This window comes from Odocoileus virginianus, chromosome 9, assembly GCF_023699985.2.
Source record: "Odocoileus virginianus isolate 20LAN1187 ecotype Illinois chromosome 9, Ovbor_1.2, whole genome shotgun sequence".
Lineage (NCBI taxonomy): Eukaryota > Metazoa > Chordata > Mammalia > Artiodactyla > Cervidae > Odocoileus > Odocoileus virginianus.
The window spans coordinates 39,752,082-39,780,062 of NC_069682.1; the positions used below are offsets into that span (position 1 = coordinate 39,752,082).

Consider the following 27,981-nt stretch of genomic DNA (forward strand, 5'->3'; position numbering starts at 1 on the left):
ATGCTGGGAAAGACTGAAGGCAGGAGGAGAAGGGGGTGACAGAGGATGAGATGGTTGGATGGCATCACTGACTTGATGCATGTGAGTTTGAACAAGCTCTGGGAGTTGGTGATGGACAGGGAGGTGCTGCAGTCCATGGGGTCACAAAGAGTTGGACACAACTGAGTGGCTGAACTGAACTAGACAGTGCAAGCTTTCCAGGTGGCACAGTAGTAAAGAATATGCCTTCCAGTGCAGGAGATGCAGGAGACGTGAGTTTGATCCCTGGGTTGATGGGGAAGATACCCTGGAGGAGAAAATGGCAACCCACTCCAGTGTTCTTGCCTGGAAAATCCCACGGACAGAGGAGCCTTGTGGACTACAGTCCATGGGGTCACAAAGAGTTGGACACAGCTGAACACACACACACACAAAAGACATCCCAAAGATTGGTGAGTATGAGAATTAATGCTGTTGTCCTAAGTCACTGAGTTTGGGGTAGTATATTATATAGCGTTACTGTGGCAATAAAGAAGGCTTATGGTCAACTTTAATCAAGTCAAACTTCTGGCAAATTGGTTTTACAAAGTTACATTTCCATAAGAAGTGTATGAGAATTCTAGTTTCTCCACATCTTGGCCAATATTTTTAACTTTATCTACTCTGAAGGGTATGATGTGGTTTGAATTTGCATTGCCTCCCACTTTGTTCTTTTTCCGATATTTGAATAGTTTTGGATATTTTAAATTATTTGAATTTTTCTGTATAAATTTTAGAATCAGCTTATTTTCTACCTCAAAAGAAAACAAACAACCCTCCAAAAAACTCCACAGCTGCTAACACTTCGTCTGGGATTGTGTTTAGTATATAGATAAGTTTGGAGAGAATTAACATCTTAATATTGCATCTTTGAATCCATGAACATGGTATCTCTGTTTATTTAGGTATTTCAGTTTTCTCTAAGCAACGTCTATATTTTTCAGCATACTAGTCTTGTGCACATTTTCTTATATTTATCTCTTTATAGTTTTATGGTATTTTAAAATTTTAATTCACAATGGCTATGTGCTAGTATATAGAAATACAGTTGATTTTTCCCATAGTAACTTTACATCTTGCAACTGCTAAACTCACTTATTAGAGCTAATAGCTATTTGTGTGTGTATGTATGATAAAATAAAAATACTTTTCTTTGTTCCCAATCTGTATTTTTTCCCTATTGCATTGTTTAAGGCCTCAATGCAATAAAGATATGAGGTGAGAGCAAACATCATTGATCTAGGGGGAGAAGCATTCAATATTTCACAAAGGTAAGTATAATGTTTCCTTTGGTGTTTTCTGTCCTTTTTTAGGTTGAGGACTTTCCCCTTTGTTCCTAGTTTTTGAGAACTTTTATCATAAGTGAATATTGAATTTTATCTGCATCTATTGAGAGGATTGTGCAGTAAAAATATCTACTAATATGATAAATTACATTAATTTATTTTCAAACATTAAGCCAACCTTGAACTCCTGGGAGGAACAAAGTTTATTTAGAATGCCTTATCTTTTCTCTATATCATTGAGCATGAATTGCTGTATTTTGTTAAGAATTTTAGTATGTATGGTCCTGAGAAATACTGGTCCACAGTTTGCTTTTCTCATAATATCTTAGTTTTGGTATCAGGGTAACTCTAGGCTCACAGAATGAGTTGGTTAAGTATTCCCTCATCTTTTAATTTCCAAAATACTCTAATTAAAATTGGTAGTGGCAGGAGAGGAGAGAAAAAATGGAGAAGAAAAATATTTCAAAAAATAATTAAAAAAAAAAACCCTCATCAAATTGGTTGAAAAATAATATCCACATCTAGGAAGCTCAAATAAACTCCATGTGATACAAATTCAGAGTCACAAATATACATATCATAGGGAAAAAATGCTCAAAGACAAAATCTTGAAAGCAGCAACAGCAAAATAACATCACTTACAAGAGAACCCTGGTGAGATTAACAGATGACTTCTCAGCAGAAACAATGGAATCTAGAAGACAGTGAGATGACATATTCAAAGTACTCAGAGGAGGAAAAAACTGCCAACCAAGGGTTCTATATCTAGCAAATCTATCTTTCAAAAATGAAAGTGAATACAAGACTGTCCCAAATAAATAAAAACTGAAAGAATTTTTGCTAGCAGATTTGCTTTACAAGAAATTCTTCAGATTGAAACTAAGTGACCACAAATGGTAATCTGAATCGACATGAAAAAGCAAAGAACACTGGTAAAATTAATTACATAAAGATTGAAAAAACATATAAATGCTTATTTTCCTCCTTTATTCTAATAAATAATTTAAAAAAACATGGAAAATATTTAGACAATGTAATATTGGGTTTATTGGGGATTTAACATGTAGACATGAAATATATGTATACTACATTTGCTAATAAAAGCAAGATGGAGTTAAGTGGGGGTGAAGCTCCATTGGGCTAAGGAAATGACAACAGATGGTAAAGTAATATACTTATAAGTATTGTTGAATTTGTAACATAAGTAGAAGTAATATGTATGACAATAACACTGCAAAAAGAAAGGAAAAGATTAGAGCTTAATAGGTATAACATTTTTACATGTCACTGAATTAAGCTAGTATAAATCTGAAGCTTATTCTGATAAAATATATATGGTAAACCCTAGAGCAACACTAAATATAAACAAAATTAAAGAAATGAAAATGCTACAATAGAAAATATTCATTTAATGCAAATTAAATTGCTAACATCTGCTGTATCATCAAAAAAGCAAGAGAGTTCCAGAAAAACATCTATTTCTGCTTTATTGACTATCCCAAAGCCTTTGACTGTGTGGATCACAATAAACTGTGGAAAATCCTGAAAGAGATGGGAATACCAGACCACCTGACCTGCCTCTTGAGAAACCTGTATGCAGGTCAGGAAGCAACAGTTAGAACTGGACATGTAACAACAGACTGGTTCCAAATAGGAAAAGGAGTACATAAAGGCTGTATATTGTCATCCTGCTTATTTAACTTCTATGCAGAGTACATCATGAGAAACACTGGGCTGCAAGAAGCACAAGCTGGAAACAAGATTGCCAGGAGAAATATCAATAACTTCAGATATGCAGATGACACCACCCTTATGGCAGAAAGTGAAGAGGAACTAAAAAGCCTCTTGATGAAAATGAAAGAGGAGAGTGAAAAAGTTGGCTTAAACTCAACATTCAGAAAACTAAGATCATGGCATCTGGTCCCATCACTTCACAGCAAATAGATGTGGAAACAGTGGACACAGTGTCAGACTTTATTTTTTTGGGCTCCAAAATCACTGCAGATGGTGATGGCAGCCATGAAATTAAAAGACGCTTACTCCTTGGAAGGAAAGTTTTGACCAACCTAGATAGCATATTAAAAAGCAGAGACATTACATTGCCAACAAAGGTCCATCTAGTCAAGGCTATGGTTTTTCCAGTGGTCATGTATGGATGTGAGAGTCGGACTGCGAAGAAAGCTGAGTGCCGAAAAATTGATGCTTTTGAACTGTGGTGTTGGAGAAGCCTCTTGAGAGTCCCTTGGACTGCAAGGAGATCCAACCAGTCCATCCTAAAGGAGATCAGTCCTGGGTGTTCATTGGAAGGATTGATGTTGAAGCTGAAACTCCAATACTTTGGCCACCTGATGAGAAGAGCTGACTCATTTGAAAAGACCCTGATGCTGGGAAAGATTGAGGGCAGGAGGAGAAGGGGATGACAGAGGATGAGATGGTTGGATGAACCAACCATCACTGACGCAATGGACATGGGTTTGGGTGTGCTTCGGGAGTTGGTGATGGACAGGGAGGCCTGGTGTGCTGTAGTCATGGGGTCACAAAGAGTTGGACATGACTGATTGACTGAACTGAACTGATGGGACCAGATGCCATGACCTTAGTTTTCTGAATGTTGAGCTTTAAACCAACTTTTTCACTCTCCTCTTTCACTTTTATCAAGAGGCTCTTTAGTTCTTCTTTGCTTTCTGCCATAAGGGTGGTGTCATCTGCATATCTGAGTTTATTGATATTTCTTCCGGCAATCTTGATTCCAGCTTGTGCTTCATCCAGCCCAGCGTTTCTCATGATGTACTCTGCATATATGTTAAATAAGCAGGGTGTCAGTGTACAGCCTTGACGTACTCCATTCCTGATTTGGAATCAGTCTGTTGTTCTATGTCCAGTTCTAACTGTTGCTTCTTGACCTGCATTCAGATTTCTCAAGAGGCAGGTCAGGTTTTCTGGTATTCCCATCTCTTAAGAATGTTCCAGTTTGTTGTGATCCACACAGTCAAAGGCTTTGGAGTAGTCCATAAATCAGGAGTAGGTGTTTTTCTGGAGCTCTCTTGCTTTTTGATGATCCAATGGATGTTGCCAATTTGATCCCTGGCTCCTCTGCCTTTTCTGAATCCAGCTTGAACATCTTGAAGTTCACGGTTCACGTATTGTTGAAGCCTGGCTTGGAGAATTTTGAGCATTCCTTTGCTAGTGTGTGAGATGAGTGCAATTGTGCGGTAGTTTGAGCATTCTTTGGCATTGCCTTTCTTTGGGATTGGAATGAAAACTGACCTTTTCCGGTCCTGTGGCCGCTGCTGAGTTTTCAAGACCATCGTCAAGAAAAAGAAGTGCAAAAAGGCAAAATGGTTGTCTGAGGAGGCCTTACAAAATCCAACTATATAAATATAGTTAAATGTGAATGTATTAAACAAACCAAAATGGAGATGAGCAGAGAAATCAATAGAATTGATTAAAAGATTATATAATGGGATTTCCCTGATGGTCTAGTGGCTAAGACTCCCAGCTCCCAATGCAGGGGGCCCAGGTTCCATCCTTGGTCAGGGAACTAGATCCCACATGCCTCAGCTAAGAGTTCACATGCCTCAACTGAAAAAAGAAAATCCCACATACCACAACTGAGGATCCCAAATGCCTCAAGGAAGATAGAAGATCCCAAATGTTGCAGCTAAAACCTGGCACAGCCAAATAAATTTTTTTTTTAAAGATGATATAACTGTAATCTGCAGGAGACACACTTTAGATTCAAAGGTATAAATATATTTAAAAGTATAGATGTATATTCACCCATAAGAAAACTGAAATGGCTATACTATTGCTTTGGCCAAAAAGATCATTTGGTTTTCTCCTTAACATCTTATGGAAATAGGCTTGAAATGTCACTCCCAGACCTGGGGCAAGGAATTTCCCCGAGTTTGGAATTTGGATAGATGGGGTTCAAACCCTTGTGGATATAGCTCCAGTGGTCCAGACTGGAGGTAAAGACTCAATCTCAGGGGATACTTCTCCCAGGTCTCTCAGCTGTGTGCTAGTCCTTATGTATTTCCAGGTAGGATCATTCTTGATATGTTTACTTTTCAGCTCAAACTAACTTCTGCATTTAGGCTCAGTGTAGGTCTAGTGATGTGACTGCAACAAACGTTGGCAAGGTTAAATCTCAACTTTGTAAGCTTGTTTGCAAAAAAAAAAGTTCAATTACTCAATTGCCTACTTGGAATCTGTAAACAGATCCTTTATTTCTGTTAGGAGATTTCAAAAAGCATGGTGTGTGTGTGTGATGTGAACAATTTGGAATATATAATTTCTCTGGAAAGATGAAAGAACCAGGAGCTTGCCAGCTCTGGTAGGAAGTACATCTTTAAAATGAAAGCATGTGGGGGTGGGGGTGGGCGGGATGAGCTTTGCCTAGCTGCTGCTGCTTCAGTCGTGTACAACTCTGTGAGACACCATAGACGGCAGCCCACCAGGCTTCCCTGTCCCTGGAGTTGCCTAGCTAGATCAATGCAAAGAAAGGTAGTGAGTTGTGGCAGCTGGACACTTTTTACACAGGGACACATGGACATGTTCTGCACATGGACATGTGGGCACAATTTGCAAGCACACAGATCTTTTGCTTACAGAGGCAGGTTTTGCCCGTGGATTCTTGGACATGTGGAAACGCTTTGCACACAGACACATGTTCTGCACTTAGACACGTTTTGCACACCGACACGGACGCGCTGCGCACGTGGACAAACGGGCATATTTTGCATGTGGACATACATTGTACCCGGACACGTGTTTTTCAGGACGCCCGTACAGGTTTGCACACTGATCCCTTCTGCACATGGACACATGGCACGGTCTGCACAAGAGCAAATATTTTGCACACGAACGCACGTTCGTCCAGAAAAGCCCGAGGCGGCGACCGTGGAGTCGGACGCAGGTAGGTGCGGCGTGGCGCTGGCCCGAGGCCCGTCCTGGAGACGCGCCGGCGGGGCGATGAACTACAACTCCCGGCTCTAAGCCACCTCGGCCGGACGCGCTGCGACGCCAAACGGCCCCGCCCAGCGGGCGGTGCGTTATCCACCCAGGTTCCCGCGGCGGTGCGAGTGGCGGAGCCGCGGACTGGGGCGCGGGAGCCGGTGTCATGGAGCCCCGCGCCTCGGACGGTAGCTTCCTGGGCGATGTGGGTACGTGCGAGGCGCTGGGGGCGCGGGGCCGGCTCCGGGGGCCGAGAGCTGCATCTGGTGACATTCGCCCCCAGCGGGGACGCGTCCTGCTCTGAGGGGTGGCCAGGGGCGTCTGGCCGGGACTGGGTCGGTTGGGTGGGCCGTGCCCTTAAAGGAGCAGCTCCGGGGGTCCCGTGCAGCTCAGACGCGGTTTCTGCGTCCCGCTCCAGGTTCCCCCGTCGTCCCGCGGGTCGCAGGGCTGGTCATCCTTGTGACTTCAGAACCGCAGACGTAAACCGGCCCCCCCCCCGCCCCCCCCAGCTTCCCGAGCGCCCAGCAACCTGGGGAGGATGCTGGGCTGTGCGTGGTCACAGGCAGATTCCGAGGAGAACCTAAGAAGTGCCCACGTGGGACCACTGGTAGGGCAGCCGTGGTACCAGGGTTGGAGCAGACTGCCTTCCAGGCACCCAGTGGGAGGGTTGTGCGCGGGGTCGTTAGCATCCTACAGAGACACCCAGGAATCCGATCAGGACGGAGCGTGTGCCCGTGTCGCACTGTGTGAGACATGCGAACTTGATTCTTGGTTGAGCCTTCCCTAGAATAAAATGGATGCGAGGGCAAAGGGCCATTCTCAGGGGAAGCAAGCCTCCCTGCCTACCGAGTAATTCTAGGGCAAATGACGTGAGCAGTGAAAACACTTTGAAAGCCTGGAAAGAAAAATCTATACAGTACTTTTATGCTCATAAAAATGTAGTGCGAATAAAAGTGAGAAGTCTTAAGGGTAAATTTAGCTTAAGAGGAATTGCAGTCCTAGCAAAGCAAAGACATTTTAATGATGTTGCAAAACAGCCACCTTCAGCAAGACCAAAGTCATTTAATAAGCATCTCTGTTTTTACTTGGCATTCTCATCCTAGGCAAGCACAGGACTTTGACCCTGCCAGTGTGAGCTGTGTTTGGTTGGTTCAATGAAACAGGCAATGAACAGCTGACCACGGACACCTATTTAAACACAATTTAGTATTTTTGTTCATGTACAAGGTTCAGTGGCTTCCCTGGTGGCTCAGTGGTAAAGAATCCTCCTGCAATGTAGGAAATGCAGGTTCCATCCCTGGGTGGGGAAGATACCCTGGAGGAGGAAATGGCAATCAATTCCAGTATTGCCTGGAAAATTCTGTGGACAGAGGAACCTGGTGGGCTACAGTCCATTGGGTCACAAGAGTCAGGAATGACTTAGTGACCAAACAACAATAACAACAAGGTTCAATAGCACTGCATCATGCCTGGGTATGTTTTTTGTACAGTTTAAGGAATGTATCTTTAGAGAATAATCAACTCTGAATATTCATTGGAAGGACTGATGCTGAAGCTCCAATATTTTGGCCACCTGATAGGAAAACCCAACTCATTGGAAAAGACCCTGTTGCTGGGAAAGATTGAGGGCAGGAGCAGAACGGGGCAACAGAGGATGAGATGGGCAGACAGAATCACTGACTCTGTGGACATGAATTTGAGGAAACTCTGGGAGATAGTGAAGGACAGGGAAGACTGGCATGCTGCAGTCCATGTGGCCGCAAAGAGTCAGACACGACTGAGTGACTGAACAGCAACATTCTAAACTAATGGAGGATGCAAAGTTTCTGAGGTTCATGGCTATTTTTGACTTTGCCATGGTTTTATGTCATGTATTTCTTCCAAAATACATTTCATCCTGCTGACATTTTTATTCTCAACACAAATGAATAAACTCAATGTGTTGAATCCAAAACAGCGCTACCATCCCATTAGAAGCAGAGGACCATCGTAGGAACTTTAACTCATGTTAATATTCTGATCTCAAATTCTCTGTGTGTGGTATACTCTAACCAAACCACGTAGCCTTAATATAACACTATAACACTTCACAGAGGTAAAGGCAGCAGTCCTATAATATAGGCTTACCAATAAGATAAGAACCAAGAATTTAGGGCCAGTCCCATTATAAAGTGAATCCAGTCTTTGTTCCTTAGCAAATGTAATTCACATCATTGTCTGTTTGCAAAGTTGAAAAAGTGACTCCTGATTTCAGCATCTGTACTCATGGGCTTCTGACTTGGAAGCTAGAGGCTGGCAGAAGATGAAAGGATTCTTCGCTTATCCTCAGCCTCTGGGGTGTTGGGAAGGTGGCATGGAGAGAGAGAGGGGGAGGCAGCCCTGGGACCAAGACACCCAGGGACTGCGGTGAGAGCCACTGAGCTGCTCGGCTGTGTGCAGGCACTGACTATGAGCCCTGCAATGGCTGCAGGACACTCATCGTTATCCATAAGTTAGAGGTGAAACTGAATTCGCACAGCCAGCAAGTCACAAAGTTGAGGGTTTTTTTTTGTTTTTTTTTTTTAATATTTATTTGGCTGAGCTGGGTCTTAGTGGTGGCAAGCAGATTCTTCAGTTGCAGCATGTGTGGTCTAGTTCCCTGACCAGGGATTGAACCCGGGACCCCCTGCATTAGGAACACAGAGAGTCTTAGCCACTGGACCACCGAGGGAGTCCCCAAAGCTGAGGTTTTAATGCAAGCAGTTCTTTTTGGTTTTGCCTGTTTTATGTTACAAGGCTCATGTCTCTCTTGTCAGATAAGATCATCTGTAATCGATGTGTAGTGCTGGGTGGGTTTGTGACTGGGATGGATGCATGTTGTCTGCATCCAGGTTCTCAGAGAGCTGGGGAGCACCTTTACCATCTATCATCTCTGCATGATGTCGCTTTCAGGCTCTGAGAAACGTCTTTGCCTCTGGGTGTCCACAATCAGGATGGTAGGTCAATCTGCATCCCCACTCAAGTCTCCAAGTTCACCCTTCTGTTGAGTCTGCAGAATCCGATGGGTTTTGTTTGTTTGTTTGTTTTCTCTCTCTTTGTTTTTGGCCTTGCTGGATGGCTGTGGGATCCTAGTTCCCCAACCAGGGGTTGAACCCGGGGCCCTGGTAGTGAGAACACTGAGACCTAGCTACTGGACTGCCAGGGAATTCCGGGATTTCATTTTCTAAAATTAGAATTGTAGTGAAAGTACTTTAAGAGATCTAGATAATCGGTGCCCTGGCTGGGAGATCAACTTCCTTGAAAATCTTCTCAAATTGTGCATCTTATTTCTGCCTTAGAGAAGGCTGCATTCTAGAAGTGTCTAGTTAGTGGAGAATCCTCTGGGCCATGCATTACACTACGAATAAAAATGTTTGAAGGAAATTGGGTTGATTTTAATACCAGTTGGTGTTCTGGGCACTCACTGTGGCCAGGAGTGGCTGCCAACTACAGCAGTACAAAGGAGTTTTGATTTTTTGGTATAACCGTCCTCCCCAGCTCACACCCCTGAGTCCTAAGCACTGTAGGGAAGGGGTTGGGGCGGCACATTATTGGATGAGTGGTCAGGAAGGTTGTGGAGGGAGGGCAAGGGTCTGATTCCAGCATTTCTCATAAAATGTGTTTAAGAAGCTCTTTTCCTGAGCACTTGTCTCATGCATCCAACCTGGGCTGGTGGTCTGTTTCACCCTTGATAGTATACTTGTTTCAATGCTATTCTCTCAGAGACAAGTGCTCGGGGCTGGTGCACTGGGAAGATCCAGAGGGATGGGATGGGGAGGGAGGCAGGAGGGGGGATTGGGATGGGGAACACATGTAAATCCATGGCTGATTCATGTCAATGTATGGCAAAAACCACTACAATATTGTAAAGTAATTAGCCTCCAACTAATAAAAATAAATGGAAAATAAATAAATAAATAGATAAAAAAGAAGCTCTTTCCCTCCCTTTCCCTGGCTGTCTTCCACTGCTTCTGTAACCTCTTCCCACTCGTCTCTTTTGCTTTCACTTTTTCGCTTTCACTTTCGTTTTCCCTCTTAACTAAGCTTTGCCTTGTTCCTGTAGGAAGGTAAACCTTTTCTCTTTAAAATTTTTACCCAATTTAACACATTATAAAAACCATGAGGTATGCCACTTGACCTCAAGTTTACCAACAAACAATATTGGGGTACTGATAATGAAAACACTGAAAAAAGACCTTGCTCAAAAAATCTCTTCAAAAGCAACAAAACTCTCAGCCCCAAGTGCTAAGTAAAGGTTTCTATTAATACATATGAAAATGAAGATTTCTGTCTTCCCTTAGAGTCAAGGTGACTGGTAGTTTCAAGCACTGCTACTGCTAAGTCACTTCAGTCATGTCTGACTCTGTGCGACCCCATCCCTGGGATTCTCCAGGCAAGAACACTGGAGTGGGTTGCCATTTCCTTCTCCAATGCATAAAAGTGAAAGTGAAGTTGCTCAGTCATGTCCGACTTCGCAACCCTACGGACTGCGGCCTACCAGGCTCCTCCTCCTCGGTCCATGGGATTTTCCAGGCAAGTGTACTGGAGTGGGGTGCCATTGCCTTCTCCAAGTTTCAAGCACACTGACCTTGAATTCGGACAGCTCTGTAAGACGCGTGGTCGTAATCAAGCATTTAATAAGCACCACCTGTGCCCAGCTATCTGCATGCATGTGTCATTGTTCCCCAAGGCATCTCACAGAGAGGTTTACCATTCTCAGGTGGTGGTCTCTCTGTCCTTCTGGGTCTTCCGCCCTATTTTGTTTTTTCACTCCTTTACTATTAGATGGGTGGGTACACTTTGCCATGATTTCTAGGTCCTTTTAGCTCTTCAATTCATCTTTTCTTTGTATCCCCAAATCCTTGGCCTTCTAGGACTTTGGGGGACAAGTCACTGGGGACCCCTGACTTTCCGGAGAGCCCACTGAGAGCAGGCCTCGGAACACCAGCTCTGCTGTGGCTTCAGTGACCGCTCACCCTGGCTATATCCCCATAAAGGTGCCCCGCAGCTGTGCATGGGGTAAGGGAAAGCTTACCTGACATCATTTCAAGAATATTTACTGGGATATTTGGGGAGAAGGCTTATTTCAATCTCTGCAGTGAGGGTCCCAGGCTGCCCTTCATGACAGACTTGGAGCCAGATTATGGCCCAAGTGACACTGAAGGGTGCCTGGTGGATGCTGAGCTGTTGGATCCGCTTGTGATGGAGGTGTTCTCTGTGGTCTTTGGAAAACACTCTTTGTTAGAATGAAGCTGCTGCGTGGAGGGGCTGCCTGGCTGGGGAGGAGTGGTCAGGGTCAGAGTCAGGGCCAGCACAGGGGCCGGGCTCTGGACTCCAGACAGTCGGGTAGGGCCGATGGGAGCTCTGCTCTGCATGTGGGCCAGAGGCCTGGCAGGCCATGCCTGCTGGAGGGACAGGCTCTCGGGGAGGGCCAGAGGGCCTGTGGCTGAGAACTGCTGTTTGGGCTCAAAGAGCTGGATTCTGGGCTCTGGATGACTAAGCGGGATACTGGTAAATTGGCTCTCTGGAGAAAAAGGAAAAAAAAAAAACAAACAAAAGGAAAAGCCTATTCTAATTTGCTGCTTCCCCTGGTGTAAATATTCACCCGTGCTGACTCCAGCTCCCAGAGGCTTCCACCCGGCCAGATTGCTGGCTATTTGGATGGAGGGTCTCGAACACCCACCCCTGGGCGGTGTGTAGAGGAGGCAGGCGGTGTCTTCCGGGGACTGTGGCCTTGGCTCTCTTGCAACAGACTCCCGTCTGACTGATGCCCTGGCACGTGGCATGGCTGGAGTGGGCAAGGCCACAGGCATGGCCCAGGTCAGTGTCCGGGCTGGGCAGGCCTGTGATGGGCCGGTCGAGGGGTCTACTCTGGCAGTGGGAGACTGACCTGTCTACAGCGGGGGAAGTTCAGTCTGGCAAGTAGAACAGGCTCCTAGAGAGAATGTGTTTGTTCAATACCTGTGTGTCAGGTATGGTGATGGAATGGGAGGTGGGCAGCTGAGGTCCTCCCATGAAGATGCTTGTGGAAGGGGAGGAGGGGAGTCAGGGGCAGGTGTGTGTACGGGGGGTGGGGGGCTGCACACTGGAAGGTTCCATCAAGGAGCTGAGACCCAGCCTCAGTGGGGAGCAGTGGGGCTGAGTGGGGGACAGCACAACTGGACCCTCCATCACTGGACCCTCCGTCAGCTACCTGAGGCTCCGTGCGATTGGTGACAAGGGTGTGTGTGTGGGGGGGGTGGTGAGATGGGAGGATGTGAGGGGCTGGGGGAGCCTGGAAAAAGGGGCTGGGACACCATCCTGGAGGGTCTGTATTCCTGGCCTGCAAAGGCATGTGGATTATGTGGATTATTCCAGAGACAAGAGCAAGGGTCTGAAGCAGGCCCCGCCATGACCTGCTGATGACATAGCTGCTAATTCTAAGTGGGGAGTGCTAAGTGGGAAGTGGGGAGGGGAAGACCAGAGGGGGTGTGATAGGAGGGAGGGGTTGATGGGAATGGGGAGCCAGGAGACCGATTATGTGGTAGGGCTGGGATTCAGGGGAAGTCTCATCCCAGAGGGAGGGTCTCAGGTTTCCAGGGCGGCCCCTCTCCAGTACTTTGGCCACCTGATGTGAAGAAACGACTCATTGGAAAAGACCCTGATGCTGGGAAGGATTGAAGGCGGGAGGTGAAGGGGACAACAGAGGATGAGATGGTTGGATGGCATCACTGATGTGATGGACATGAGTTTGAGCAAGCTCCAGGAGTTGGTGATGGACAGGGAGGCCTGGCAAGCTGCAGTCCATGGGGTCACAAAGAATCGGACACGACTGAGCAACTGAACTGACTGACCCTCTCCCAGGGGAGTGTTCCAGGGGTGGGGGCACCCTGTCATATGTGGGGTCCAGGCACAGGGCTGGAAACAGCTTGAGCTCAGTGGGTCCACTAGCATGCCTCTCTTCCCTGCAGGCTCTTTGCTTTAAGGTTGATAAGTATATTCCGACCCTCCCAACCTTTTCACTGTGGTAAGGGCGGGCATGCAGTGGTGGAGGGGGAGGGGTGGGGGCCACCGAGCTTCCCACTGCCAGCCAGTGAGCCTTCATGCAGCTGCACCTCCTTTCAGCCACAGGGCACCCCATGTTCTTTATCTCTGGGGTGGCTCTCTCCTCCCCTTTGCTTCCAGGGGTCTTCAGAGACCACTGAAACTGCCACTTCCCCCCAGCTCCCCCTTGCTGTAAGGCTGTCCCCTCTTGATGACACCCTGTGGTTGGTACCAGCTATGGTTAACACCTCCCCCACCGCTGGGGCCTCCTCCGTCTTTGTTACTTCCTTTTAAAAAGAATTTTTAAATTTTCACTCTGGCTAAAAAAACCCATAGAAATGGTGAAGATGGTCAGTTTTCATTGTGCAGTTCAGTAGTATGAACTACATGCACATTTTGGTATAATAGAGTTCTAGAATGTTTCATCTTTTAACATGGAAACTCTGCACCTGTTCACCTCCCCATTGCTCCCCTTCCCCTTTCCCCCCAGCAGCCACTATTCTATTTTCTGTCTCTATGACTTTGACTCTGGGAACCTCATGTAAGTGGAATCATACAGTATTTGTCTTTTTGTGACTTGCTTATTTCACTGAGCGTCATGTCCTTGAGGTTCATTTATGTTGCAGCCTGTGTCAGCGTCTCTTTCCTTTTTAAGGCTGAGTAATATTCCATGGTATGTATATATCATAGCTTCTTTATCCATTCATCCATCCATGGGCACTCAGGTACTTTCCGTATTATGCTATTGTAAATGATGCTGCAGTGAATGTGGGTACTTATATCTTATCAAGTTAGTGTTTGCAGTTTCTTTGGATAAAAATGGCTGGATTGTCTGGTAGTTCTGTTTTAATTTTTGAGGAACCGCAGTACTCCTGTCCAAAGTACCTGCACCATTTTGCTTTCCCACCAACAGTACACAAAGGTTCCAATTTCTCCACGTCTTTGCCAACATCTATTTTCTGTTCTTTTGATAGTAGCCATCCTAATGGGCGTGAGGTGGTAATCTCATTGTGGTTTTGATTTGCATCTCTGACGATTGGTGGTGAGCATCTTTTCATGTGCCTGTTGACGATCTGTATATCTTCTTTAGAGAAATATCTCAGTCCTTTGTTACTTTTTTTAACAGGTTATTTATGTTGTTGAGTTGTAGGCATTCTTTATTCTGATATATACAGTCCCCCTTCCCATCGGTGCCTTTCACTGTTGACTGTGGCCCCCAAGACACATAAATTCTCTCCTTTGTAATCATATCTGCTGCTTCTGATCTCTGCCCTCAGCTGCTGCTAAGACAAATGTAGCCGTTATTTATAAATTAGAAAATATGGTTCCCAGTAAGCTGCACTTCCTCTGTAGACTGATCAGAAAGAGATACAGTTAGATTTTCTTTAAAAAATTTTATATCCAGGCTTTATAATTCATATTAGTAATTCCTCCCATTCATTTGTCCCTTATTCACTCAACAAGCAAGTCATGTGAGGGGCTTTGTGGGGCCTCACACTGTGCCAAGCACTGGGAATAGAGCCAGCAGGTGACGCCCGGCAGGCTGGCCATAGCCCCACCTCCTCTCTGATACCTTGCCGACAGGCCCTGGACACCCTGGACACGGGTCATCTTGCTTCTAAGTTCCTGTAACTTGACCTGTTTCTCCAGTACTGGAGTCATCCTGTGGTTTTGAATTGGTTGTCCACCCCCTGACCATGACGGTGAACTGCTTGCTCACTGTCATGTCCTTCCATCTTTGCGCTCCATGGTGGGGGAGGCTGTGTCTACCTGCACCGGCTGCACAGTGGATGCAAGGGTCTCCCCTGCACCCATCTTCCTGAGCTGCACTTTCCTCCTTCCTGCAAAACCCAGGGCCCTGCAAAACACTGCTCTTCTCTTCTGAGGGTTGCAGCTGCTCAATCTGCTCCCCCGAGATTGACCTGAAAGTGATCCACAACCGCTTTCCACTACCTACCCCCTCCAAAGACAGGCACTCAGGTGGCCACTCATTCCAACTGGGAACATACTGGGGTCTATTTCCGGGGACAGTAAGTACAAAGTGCCCCAAGCTTAGATTCTGCATCTGTGGGGCTCACATCTCCTGAGGCCTCTCTCCTGTGCTTGCAGACACCTGCCTTCTTGCTATGTCCTCATGTGATCTTTGCTTCATTCACCCAGATCCCTGGTATCTGTGTGTCCTAATGTCCTTCTTTTTCTAAGGACACCAGTCATACTGGATTAGGGCCCACACTAATAAGCTTGCTTTAACTTAATGACTTCTATAATTATGTCTCCAAATACCATCACATTCTGAGGTGTTGGAAGTTAGGGCTTCAACATATGGATTTGGGGGACACAGTTCAGTCCATAACAAACTGTATGCCAACAAATTAGATAACATAGATGAAGTACACAAGTTCCTAAAAAGAGGCAAACTTCAAACTACCAAAACTGACTCGAAAAAAAAAAAATTCTAAATAAAAAACTTAAAGAAAGCCCAGACCTAGATGTCTTCACAGATGAATTTTCCTAATATTTAAATATTTAATACCAGTTCTTCATAAACTCTTCCAAAACTTAAAGGGGAGAATACTTCCCAATTCATTCTCTAAGGCCAGTATTACTTTGACCCCAAAACCAGACAAATACATCAATCACAAGAAAAGTGACTCTTATGAACATAGACCCTCAAATCCTCAGAATTACGTGTGAACCAACTCTATCATATAAAAAGATTATACACCATGACCAAGTGGAATTTATCCCAAGAACACATGGTTGGTTGAACATCTAAAAATCAATTAATGTGTTACACCATTTTGATATAATTAAGAAGAAATAGCCAGCATGATCATTGCCATAGATCCAGATAAAGTACTTTACAAATCCCAACACCCTCTCATGATAAAAACACTCAAAAAACTAGAAATAGACGAGAATATACTTGACCTGATAAAGGACATCCATGAAGACCCACAGCTCATGTGATGCTTTGTGGTGAAGGGCAAAGCTATTTTTGGCTGCACTGCACAGCATGCTGGATCTTAGTTTCCCAAACAGGGATCAAACCTACATCCTCTACAGTTGACGCATGGAGTCTTAACAACTGGAGGACAAAGATTTTGCTCCAGGACCAGGAACAAGGCATGAGGTGTCTTTTGGTACTTCTGTTCAATGTGCAGCTGCACGTTCAAGCCAAAGCAATTAGGTAAGAAAAAGAAAAGGCATCCAGATTAGAGAGGGAGAAGCAAAGCTACCTCTGAATGCAGATGACATGATTTACCGTAGGAAATCCTGAGGAATCTGATAAAACTGAATAAAAAGAAGTCCTTGCTTTGAAGGCTCTCCCAGGCAAGGACAGGGGAAGTATAAATGCCATGTTATGTGTATATTGGTGCGAGGGTTGTGGAAGATGTATTTCCTGGAGAAGGAGATATCTCAGTTGGGTCCACGTGGACAGTATAACATCTAAACTAAGGAGATTGCAGAATGGATGGCTGGGGTGGGGGCAAAGGTGGGCTTCTCAAGCAGAGAAAATGTATGCAGAGACACAGGTGTGCTAGGGCAGGGAACCACAATGAGCCAGCAGTGTGGCTGGAAAACAGGCTTGTGGGGGGCAGTGGTAGGAGAGGGGTCAAGGAGGTGCCTCCCCAAAGACTTGGACTCTGCCCCCAGGCACTGGGGATCACTCAAGGATTTTGAATAGGGGTGCCTGGACCAATTACACTTTTCATGTATACAGTGGCTTAGGTTTCATAAAGGGTCCTGGGGTCATACATGTGTTCATTTGACCTGGACAGAAGTGGCATGGTCTTAGCATTACCTGTTTTCCTTTCCAGGTTTCTGGGTAGAGCGCACCCCTGTGCATGAGGCGGCCCAGCGGGGGGAGACCCGACAGCTGCAGCAGCTGATTGAGAGTGGGGCCTGCGTCAATCAGGTCACAGTGGACTCCATCACGCCCCTGCACGCGGCCAGTCTGCAGGGCCAGGTGCAGTGCGTGCAGCTGCTGCTGGCCGCTGGGGCCCAGGTAAGCCACTCTGTAGCACAGACTCCCACCCCCACCCCTGGAGTGGCAGGACAAGCTCTAGAGGAAAAGAGGCTTGGGAATACAGCACACAGAAAGAAAGGAAACCACTGCAGGAGGCTGAGAAGGAAAGGAAGGAGGAAACCAGAGTGGGCTGTAGAGGGGGCCGATCTCTATGGCAACCACACCCTGAGGACTGGTGAGGAAGCCTGTGGACTGGCTGTTGGGAGGTCATTGGTAACTGGGAGGTCACTGCAGATCTGGCTTTGCAGATGGGCCAGGCTGTGCACCTCTCAGAGGCCAGCTGCCTATGGGGCTGGTTGGGCCTTGGCTGCAGGAGCTGTTTGGGTGCAGAGAGCAGGATGATTACATGGGATGCTGGCAAACCAGCTCTGGAAAGGCCAGGTAGAAAGGAACAAAAGCAAGACTGACTCACTGCTTTCCCTAGTTAAGGACTCACAGCCGTACCAGGCATCGAGCTGGCGGAATTGCTGGGTCTTTACCAGCAGACTGGGCAGGCTGGTAGGAGCTGGCTTGGCTCCCATGGGACAGTGATGGGGGGAGGTGAAGAAGAAGGGAAGGCTGTGCACTGCTCACTCTTCCCAGAATTTGGCTATGACAGCAGTTCCAGAGGAAATGGAACAAGCTTCAGCGTGAATCCAAATAACAGCTGAATTTGGACGAATTCTAAGCGTAGTCTGCCAGTTTGGGGAGTTGCCTTTTCCTGCTCTGTGATTTTCCAGCTAGAAGAGGCACGGTTAGACAGTTTTGGGCACTCCTCCTAGATGGGGCTTGAATTAAAGCTGGTTTTCCTACCCTGCCTGTGCTAATGAGGTGTTGGGGTGGTGGAGGGAATGAGGCTGAGTTGAAAGAAAAGCCCTAAATCGCTTGCTGGCTGTACTTAGGTGCCTGTAGGCACGCCCTGCCGTCTGTCTGTGAATGCACTCGCCTGGTATGGTGCCTCAGCATGTAATGGTGTTCTTCACTCAGTCGTGTCCAACTTTTTTCAACCCTATGGACTGTAGCCTGTCAGGCTCCTCCGTACATGGGATTCTCCAGGAATACTAGAGTGGGTTGCCGTTCCCTTTTCCAGGGGACTTTCCCAACCCAGGAATTGAACCCCAGTCTCTTGCATTGCAGGCAGACTCTTGACCTTCTGAGCCACTGGGGAAGATATGTAATAGAAAACCTAAGGACTTAGGAGAACCACGCAGTGTCTTTGAAGAGATGAACATGCATCAGAGTGTGAGTGGCCGGCACCCTCTCCTCCACCCTCTGACACTTGTTACCCTCCCTCCAGGTGGATGCCCGCAACATTGACGGCAGCACCCCACTCTGTGATGCCTGTGCCTCGGGCAGTGTCGAGTGCGTGAAGCTCCTGCTCTCCTATGGGGCCAAGGTCAACCCGCCCCTGTACACAGCGTCCCCGCTGCACGAGGCCTGCATGAGCGGTGAGTTGGCAGAGGCCTTGATGCCAGGGAGGTTGTCCGATGGCTGGTGAAGCCATGGAATCCGGTGATGCAGTGCTTTTCCTCCTGGAGATGCAGTGCTCGCCCGGACTGAAGGCCGGGTTCTAGCCAGTCAGCACCTTTCAGATGCTCACCTGGGAATCGGGTGCCCCCTGCAGCCGCTCACCTAGCAGGCTGCCCTAAGAGTCCCTGATCTGGCAGGAAGAGGAGGCCCGGACACATCCTCGAGGCAGATGCTCTCTGAGGAGCTGGGCGCTGGTGGTTTTTAGCTGCCCCTGGAGAAAGGATGGATTTCAGAGGGTGGGAGGACGCAGCTGCTCCAATCTCACTGGGTCAGACACGCTCAGGAGAGGAGCTATGACAGGCAGAACTGGAAATTTAGGGTGAGACCAGAAGGCCAGAAATATTTGAGAGACTAGACTAGGCAGTTTGGATTCCACTGTTTGGAGCAAAGTTTGCACACCTGTCCTGGGCTTTGGCGGGCGCAATGCTCTGGCTTGCTGCGCTTGTTGGGACCTGGGCTCTTCTGTGGCTCCCCTGTCTCTGCTGCTTGCACCCTGAATCCCACCGCCGGGTCACCTTTGTCGATGGGGACCGCTTCAGGCAGCTCTGAAGGTTTTTGAGTAGATGCTGAATGCTAGGAACATTTTTGAAAGATTCGTTTAGCAGCCATCCATCCATGCACAGCATGGGGAAGAGAAGTTTTTTTTATTCCTTCACTCATCTTAGGTTCACTGGCAGGCTCCTGCCAATGAGAAGGACAAGCGACAAGGGACGGATTAAGAAGAGAAAACCAAGCAGAAGTTAGTGTGTGCATTGCACATACACACAGGAGAGCTCAGACAGAGGGTGGTTAGATTTGATGTGGGGGAGAGGACAGCCCAAGGTCCAGGTCAACTCAGGGTGAGGAGGAGGCTGGCTGGGGAGTGGAGAGGACCTGGTCATGGGGGACGAGTCCACATGAAAATGGCCATAGCCTGGTGGTGGAGATGGAGCAGGCATGATCAAGAAATGAGAGAGGATGGAGTCTGGGATGGATGGAGCCCGACCCCAAACTTGAGTTAAAGATGCTGGAGAAAAGCCAGGAAAGAGGCCAGAAAAGTGTCATCTGGGAGGAGACAGGGAACCCTGCGGTAGGAAAGTTTAGGGAAGTTCATCCAGGCAGCTTGGCATTTCAGATACAGCTTGGGGAGCAACCAAAGGTGGGGAGACCCTTCTCTCCACGGGGGTGGGGAGCTTTGCGTCCACAGCTGGTGACCAAACTTTGTGTTCTCCCAGCGCCGGGTACACGTCCTTGCCGCTCTTCCCTTGTCCCCTTGCCTGGCGGACTTTGGGGGATGGCGTCGAGCTCCCCAAGGAAGGACTCCCACCCCCTGCTCCTGTGGGTTGCAGCTCACCTCCCCTGTCTCCTGCTGCCGCCAAGCTCGCTCCAGCCACGCTTGTTGCTTCAAATACACGCGGCTTTTTTCTCCGCGTGATCACAAGGCTTTCTCCTCTGCCTCCGTTTCTTTTAAGGAAGTTCCGAGTGTGTGAGGCTTCTGATCGATGTTGGGGCCAACCTGGAAGCGCACGACTGCCACTTTGGGACCCCTCTGCACGTTGCTTGCGCCCGCGAGCATCTGGACTGTGTCAAAGTGCTGCTCAATGCGGGTTCGTAGTCTTTATGCCCTCCCCCCCAACCCCGCCTCCCGCCACCGACCCCTCCACCCCAGCCCCGGGCTCAGCGCAGCCGCGTTTCCACCTGCGCCGCCCGCTGCCGCAGAGCGTTGACTGCGATTCTGGGGAGGGGCTGCTGCTTTCATGTCCGTATTTCTTGGCGATCTTTGACCCCACTCCCGACCCCCGGCAGGGGCCAATGTGAATGCAGCGAAGCTCCATGAGACGGCGCTGCACCACGCGGCCAAGGTGAAGAACGTGGACCTCATTGAGATGCTCATCCAGTTTGGGGGCAACATCTACGCGCGCGACAACCGGGGGCGGAAGCCTTCGGACTACACGTGGGCCAGCAGTGCCCCGGCCAGGTGCCTGGAACACTATGAGAGTGAGTGTGTGCACAGTGGCTCCTGGCGCCGCGTCTGCGCTCTGGGATTGCGGGGCCTGCTTGCGGGAGCCTCTGAGATGATAACGATCGGGTCGTCCCTTTACTCAGACGGGTCCCTGCGATTATGCAGATACAGGCCCGGATCTTCAGCCAACAGAGGACAAACCACCAGCTAAGACAAGGCCTTGTCTCTGGGGCACATTTTTAAGAGTTTACATGGAATAGCAGTCACAAGAGGCTTTCAAATACCAAGTGGGGAAAAAAAGCACATTGATTAAACATTTTGCCAACCTGACGCAACCAAAATCCAGCATGAATTGAGAGTCTAATACCATCCACATCTGTCCAGAAAACATTTTCTAGAAGGTGTTTTCTCTTCCTGCATCCAAATAATTTAGGAGGAAGTAACTGGGAAAAGGAATGTCACCAGTAATTCATTTTCCTTTCAAAGAGGTTTTTCTTTCATAACATTTCGTAAGTTGAGAATACTCTCTTTGGTTAATATATATTGATATTTGATCAAACACTCATGGTCCTAAAGGCAGCTGTTGGGGCCAGGCTCTGCTCTGTACGCGTTCCTATGGCCCAATGGTCAGGGGCCTCCAGGCATGTTCCTTCTTTGGCCCTGGTGTGTGTCCCTCATGAGCTGTAGCTCCAGGCTTCATCTGCAGGCCTGTGGTCCTGACCCTTTGCCCTGTGGGTCAGTTCTTCATGGGTCCCTGTGGCTGCAGAGGGACAGAGCAGAGCCCCTGGAGCTTGGAACTGCCGGGGTGGGCAGCCAGCCTTGGCTGCCTGAACCCTTGCCCAACCCTCATCTGTCTGGAAGTTTGACAAATAAGCCTACTGGCTGCAGATTACTGCTTTGCCGACGAATCCATGTGCTCAGTTATAACATTATGGCCCCGCCCCCAAAATCACAAAAGCCAAAAAAAAATCCCCCAAAAGCCCAAAGCCCACAAAATGAAATCCCAGGGGCCATCAGCTGAATTCTATTTCCTGATCTTCTGTCCTGGGTCCCAGTCCCTGGCTGTCCTTCCTGGCTGCCTTCCAGAGAGGGTATACAGGGTTCATCATTTCTGCAGGAAAGGGGAGGTGTCTGCAGTTCTGTCCTGGCTCTTGTTACGCTGAAGGATGCTGCACTCCTTCCTCAAGCTGACCTCACGTACATTCTGTCTCTTTCTGCAGAGACCCCTCTTAGCCTGTCTCAGCTCTGCAGGGTGAGCCTGAGGCGGGCAGCCGGCGTCAGAGGGCTGGAGAAGATCGCCAGGCTGGACATCCCTCCCCGGCTCATTGACTTCCTCTCCTACAACTGAGCTTCAGGTGTGAGGTCCAGGTGGCTGGTGACTCAGGGCTGAGGGGGGCTCTCTGCCCTCAACGTTGGAAACTGTGCCGCTGCTGTGAAGAACAGCACCCCGAGTCCCTCTAGGCCGACCTGTTTCATCTTCTGTGCAGACCCTTGGAGGATGTTTCCAAGGCCCTGGGAAAGGCCCGGGGCTGGCCCTCCCTGGACTTCAGTCCAGCTTCCTCTGGCTTCCTCCTGGCTGTGCCAGTGTCTCTCTTCATGACCTTCCTCGGAGGGACTCTCAGGACAGACTCTCCAGAAGCACGGGGTGGGGCCGGGTGGGGCTGGGAGGCCAGGGCTCTGATTCCAATTCCACACACCTGGGAGGTACCACCCCTGATTCCTTCAACATCGGGTGGCCCTGATGTGCAAAGGGAGGAGCCTGCACTGCAGGGGGTGGGCCCCTGGGAGTGGGTCCCGGCCGGGCCCGGGACAGTGCTTTGGGGACAGCCTGCCCCCTTGGATGCTGTTTTCTGGAGCCACGGTTGGCACCTTGTGAGACCCACCTGTGCCCAGGTATGCCCATCACTCAGGGGGCTTTATACAGGTCTCAGTGGGGAAGCATCAGGCTTCTGATTCCCACAGTGTTTCTTAGGAAGTTTTTCTTCAATCTGAGGTCTCAGCTCTTTTAAAAAGTGTATGCAGATGATGAAAACTTTTAGACACATGCGCTGTAGCACTTAGATTTCGTTAACAAGTCTGTAAAGCAACAGGTAACAGGAAGGCGTCTTAGCACATCCTCCCTGAGGTAGTGATTTCCAATGTGAAGCACCATTGGGAAACTCTTTAGAGACTGTTTTTCATCTTTCTACAGCTGCTAAATGAATCCTTTGCCCACCCCAAGTTTTGCTAATTTCCTGAAGCTCTGCAGTTGGCAGAAGAGGTCACGTCACCCTCTGCCAGGTCAAGTGTTGATTCATACATTTTTTGTGGGCACTTAAAGAACATCTGAGCTTCAGGCACTGCCTTGGTGCTGTGAGCTGGACAGGAATCAGACTCGTCATCCAGTCAGGGCGAGAAAGTGTTGCACAATCTGTTTTTAGTAATAGAAAGAAGCAAGTAATTCTACATTATAAACCATGAGGTGACATGACATAGTATGTTCAAACTGTATCTGTCTGCTTAAGATTCTGTATCATAATTTAAAATCTCAGGGGTTAAACTAGAGGACGTTTGTATAAGTAGTTGAGGTCTATTTGGTTTGAGGGGCAATGGAGAAAGTACCTGTTGTAAACTCTCTTGTGGGTCAGGCCTCAAGCCAGTGTCCCCAGAAATGTTGACCTCACCAGGTTCCCCCGGAGAGTGTGGGGGGAAGAATGAGCCTGGTGGGTCAAGGTCACGCCAGCTGTGCTGACGGCCAGGGGCTCCTCTTGGCAGGGCTACATGGGTGGGGCCCACACGTGGTGGAAAGTTCTGTGCTGGCAGCCGTGGGTATTTTCAGCTCCACTGCTCAGGCTGTTAGGATGGTGCTTCCTCGTACGAGGAGATAAGAGCCGCTCCCATTTGCTGCAGGTGTAGATATGTGTTCTGGGTCAATCAGTGTATCCGTGTGCACTAATCACACACACACATACAAATCGCTGGGTTCTGCCCTTTCATCTTTGTAACAGGAACTTGCCTTGGTCCGTGAAAGCTGCTAACGTTTCCACATGTGGGACACCGGGGGCAGAGCCTGGTTCCTGCACTCCCTGCTCAATAAAAGTGGTCGGGATGAGTCCATCCTTGTGTGCACCTGGCCCTTTTCTTATTGGGGGCGGGCAGAATCACGGGCTGGTCTTCATCCAGGGAGAGCCAGAGGGGCTGCTGTCATCTCCCCTGGGTCTCGGCCAGTCCTGGACGTGGGTCTCCCTCACCCCTCTTCTAGCCGCTCCTCTCCTGTTGCTGGTCTCCATGCTCTCGCGTGTGGGGAGACCCTGCCCAAGGGATCAGATGACTAACATTCCAGGGCTTCCTGTAGCTGCCTCCCACTTTGTTGAGGTGTAACTGATGAGTATAGACCCCTCCGTAGGACTGGCTGAAGACACATCTCAGCCCTCTGAGCCTGGGTCTTCCCGGCTGAAGGAGAGGGATCAAAGATCAGACTTTGATCATTGAAAGGATATGATGATCAACCACCAAATCTCATGGATGAGAATTATGAGCCAGTTAGGCTCAGATGTTTTTATGAAGCCAAAATTCAGTGATGAGATGTTGCCTTTAAAACAATGACATGCTTCTCAATGTTAAAGTCTTATGTATGACTGTACTTTATTGTATGTATGACTGTGGCTTTGTTGATGTGTAAACCTCTTCCCTGGTGATGCCAGTGGTAAAGAACCTGCCTGCTAATACAGGAAACATAAGAGACATGGGTTCGACCCCTGGGTCAAGAAGATTCCCTGGAGGAGGGCATGGCAACCCACTCCAGTATTCTTGCCTGGAGAATCCCATGGACAGAGGAGTCTGGCGGGCTGCAGTCCATACGGTTTCAAAGAGTTGGATATGACTGAAGCAACTTAGCACATGCACATATCTTACAACCAGGTAAACAATTCTCTTCTGACTTTGAGGTAGGACCACCTATTTCAGGAGTAATCTACTCAGAACACCCCTCATTTTACATTTTAAAACTCAAATGTGCACATAAGAAACTATATTCAATATGCTGTGATAAACCATAATGGAAAAGAGTGTGAAAAAGAATATATATACAGACTGAGTCACTTTTCTGTACATCAGAAATTAACACAACACTAAATTAACTCTACTTTAAAAAATTAAAAAAAAAAACCTAATGTGCAGCTGACAGATTTGGAGAAAATATATGCGATATAGTAACAAATGACTACTGATCAAAATATGTAAGGATATTCTATAAATCATTCAGAGGAAGATTAACAACCCCCCCCACAGCAGGCAAAGACTGTGAACAAGAGATTTACAGAAGAGGAAACCTCAAATGTCCCATGACAGGAAAGGATGGTCAGTAGTGATGACGGAAATGCACATTAGTGAGTACACACTTCAATGAAATGATACCGTTAAGTACCATCATCTTAACAAAAATGAAAATGGATATTGGGCAAATGGCAATTCAGACAGCCAACTGGGGTATAAATTGGTACGTGTGGTTTAGAAAGCTGTTAGATGGTATTGCTAAAAGTGCTTATACCACAATTGTACAGTAGCTCTACTTTCTGTTTTTTTCTTCTAGTTGCATTGTAATTGACATACAGCACTATATGAGTTTAAGGTGTACAACACACACAGTGAAATGATGAGCACCTTAGATTTACTGAACGTGGATCATCTCATATAGATACAACATTAAATAGAAAATTGTTTTCCTTGTGATGAGAACTCAATTTACTTTTTAAACAACTTTTATATAATACATAGCAGTGTTATCTTTATCATGTGTGTTACATCTCTAGCACTTATTTATCTTGTAACTGGAAGTTTGTCCTTTTTTAAAAAAAATTATTTTTGGCTGCACTGGGTCTTCATTGCTTTGCAAAGGCTTTCGCTAGTTGCAGCGAGTTGGGGCTACTCTGGTTTCGGTTCACGGGATTCTCACTGCGGTGGCTTTTCTTGTTGTGGAGCACAAGCTCTTGGCGTGCAGGCTTCAGTAGTTGCAGGGCATGGACTCAGTAGCTGTAGTTCATGGGCTCTAGAGCACAGGCTTAGTAGTTGTAGTGCCTAGTTGCACGGTGGCATGTGGAATCTTCCTGGATCAGGGATTGAACTTGTGTCTCCTGCATTGGCAGGAGGATTCTATCCACTGTGCCACCAGGGAAGTCCTAGAAGTTGTCCTTTTTTGACTACCTTCATCATGCCTTCCTCGTAGTATTTCTGTTTTGGCAAATATACCTGAAGGAACCCTCACGTGTTTCATAAGCAGATGAGTGGCAATGTTTAGGGTCACAATGCATGTCAGAGTGAAAGACCTCAGCATCAGAGAAGCTGTAGAATAAATTTGCATATTCACTTAATGCTTATGCGCTATGACTGTTAAGATGAATTAGTTACATCAGTTTAGTTCAGTTCAGTCGCTCAGTTGTGTCAGACTATTTGTGACCCCATGGACTGTAGCATGCCAGGCTTCCCTGTTTATCACCAACTCCCGGAGCTTGCTCAAACTCATGTCCATTGAGTCGGACATGGTTTACATGGTCTGCCACTAATAGATCTAAAAATTATAATGGCCAATGAAAAAAAACTGCCAACCTTATTTAAGTATAGTATGAATCCATTTGTATAAAGTGAAATACAAGATATACTGAGCATCTAAGGATATATGTGTGTTCAGTGATATCGCAGAACCCACATGATAACCTTTGAGTCTAAGCATTTGAGTTCCTTTATTCAGGAAAATGAGCTTAAGCCTGGCTCCCATTGCAGAGCTCACCGGCCCATGTTGTGAGCAGCTGTGCTGACCACGGGAGTGCCAGCAGGCTACCTGCTTCTCCACTCTGAAGCATTGACTGTCCTTTCCATGATGGCCTGGAAAATGCTTCCAGACCCTGCAGACTTTTTTTTCCCTCCTTTCTCAGTATGAGTACCATGTGGCATTGACACCTAAGCCCATGTTATGCTGGCATCAAAAGTCTTGTGATCTCTGGCAGCTTGAATGCAAATATGTCTTAAATTGGTCCAATCTAAACAGGGACATTAGAAGCCTAATGTCTCAAAACCACAAATAAAGGAGGAGAAGCTGTGACAATCTCTCTCTCATACACACATCTCCTTCTTCATACACTCTGATTTTCCGGCAGCTGGTCTCCAGGTGTGCGGTTCTCATGAACCACAGACTTCAGAAAAGAGAACTGGCAACAGCTCTGAGCTGGGTGTGCAAGTAGCATAGCCCTCTGCTTTTTGCACGATCCACAGAGAAATTTCCCCTTGCTTCACGGTGTTCACCGAATCTGGAGGCTCATTCTGCCGTGGTGGAGACAGGGTGCTGGATGAATGAGACGAAGAATGTCCTCTTGGCCCTTGGTCCACTTTCCCTTTCATTCCTTCCTTCCACACATCCTTCCTTCCATCCATCTACCCTTCTTTTTAAATTATTTTATTTATTTTTGGCTGTGCCGGGTCTTCGTTGCTGCGGGGGCTTCCTCTAGTTGCAGTGAGCGGGAGCTACTCTCTAGCTGTGTGTGGGCTTCTCGTGGTGGCTTCTCTTGTCGTGGAGCAGAGGCTCTAGGGTGCATGGGATCAGCGGTTGTTGCTTCAGGGCTCCGTAGTTGAGGTGCCTGGGCTCAGCTGCTTCATGGCACGTGGGATCTTCCCAGACCAGGGATCAAACGCATGTCTAGTGCGTTGGAAGGCAGATTCCTTACCACTGAGCCACCAAGGAAGCCCTGTTTTGTTTATTTTTTCAAACTGATTATTCTATCTTAGGTTCTCCACTGGGCACTGAAGATACCAGTAACACCACCAAAAGCAAAAGCTGACACCCCAAACAGAAGCACAAGTCCTGGCCCCGAAGGACCTGAGTCTGTTGCTCAGGGAACAGACATAGGAAGTATATCTGGGAGCGGAGGCAGGAAGGGGTCGTGAGCCCCACACGGGAAGGAGGCCCAACTTTGCTCTTAGAAGAGAAGGAGAGAGATGACCTTGACTCCGTTTCTCATGTCTTGGGTAAATAAATATTTACAATTGCATTCATTTTTCTATCCATGGTGCTGTGGAGTTTACCAAGCTTTATAAGGACTTGTAGTATTGGCAGCACTCTTCTGGAGCCAAAGACTGACTGATACAGCTTCTCTTTTGTTTCATTTCATACACTTCTCCCAAACACAGAAACCAGAGAGTGAAGTTTAACCCCGTGGGATTTTACACAT

The 27,981-nt window shown here is 47.4% G+C and overlaps 1 protein-coding gene across 5 annotated transcripts; it reads left to right on the top strand.

Moving 5' to 3' along the window:
• Nucleotides 1–6: 6 nt before the first annotated feature.
• Nucleotides 7–23,878, top strand: ASB13 (ankyrin repeat and SOCS box containing 13). 5 transcript variants are annotated; one of them, XM_020877804.2, is made up of 8 exons: nucleotides 7–431; nucleotides 1,213–1,289; nucleotides 6,086–6,222; nucleotides 17,123–17,310; nucleotides 18,608–18,758; nucleotides 20,292–20,426; nucleotides 20,626–20,817; nucleotides 22,003–23,878. In XM_020877804.2, the coding sequence occupies exons 3-8, from the start codon at nucleotides 6,132–6,134 to the stop codon at nucleotides 22,128–22,130; spliced, it is 885 nt and encodes a 294-aa protein (XP_020733463.1). In that variant the 5' UTR covers nucleotides 7–431; nucleotides 1,213–1,289; nucleotides 6,086–6,131; the 3' UTR covers nucleotides 22,131–23,878. The 5 variants fall into 5 exon arrangements, with proteins under 5 accessions (XP_020733463.1, XP_020733509.2, XP_070328364.1 ...); XM_020877850.2 differs by lacking the exons at nucleotides 7–431; nucleotides 1,213–1,289 and having other exon boundaries at nucleotides 5,897–6,222; nucleotides 20,626–20,797; nucleotides 22,003–22,106; XM_070472263.1 differs by lacking the exons at nucleotides 7–431; nucleotides 1,213–1,289 and having other exon boundaries at nucleotides 5,936–6,222.
• Nucleotides 23,879–27,981: the final 4,103 nt, after the last annotated feature.

Bases quoted from the DNA above. Each gene is read 5' to 3' on its own strand.
- ASB13 (XM_070472263.1), top strand. From the start codon at position 6,048: ATGTGGACATACATTGTACCCGGACACGTGTTTTTCAGGACGCCCGTA. The intron at 18,759-20,291 runs GTGAGTTGGCAG...GTTTCTTTTAAG, and splicing joins GCACGAGGCCTGCATGAGCG to GAAGTTCCGAGTGTGTGAGG. The intron at 20,427-20,625 runs GTTCGTAGTCTT...GACCCCCGGCAG, and splicing joins CAAAGTGCTGCTCAATGCGG to GGGCCAATGTGAATGCAGCG.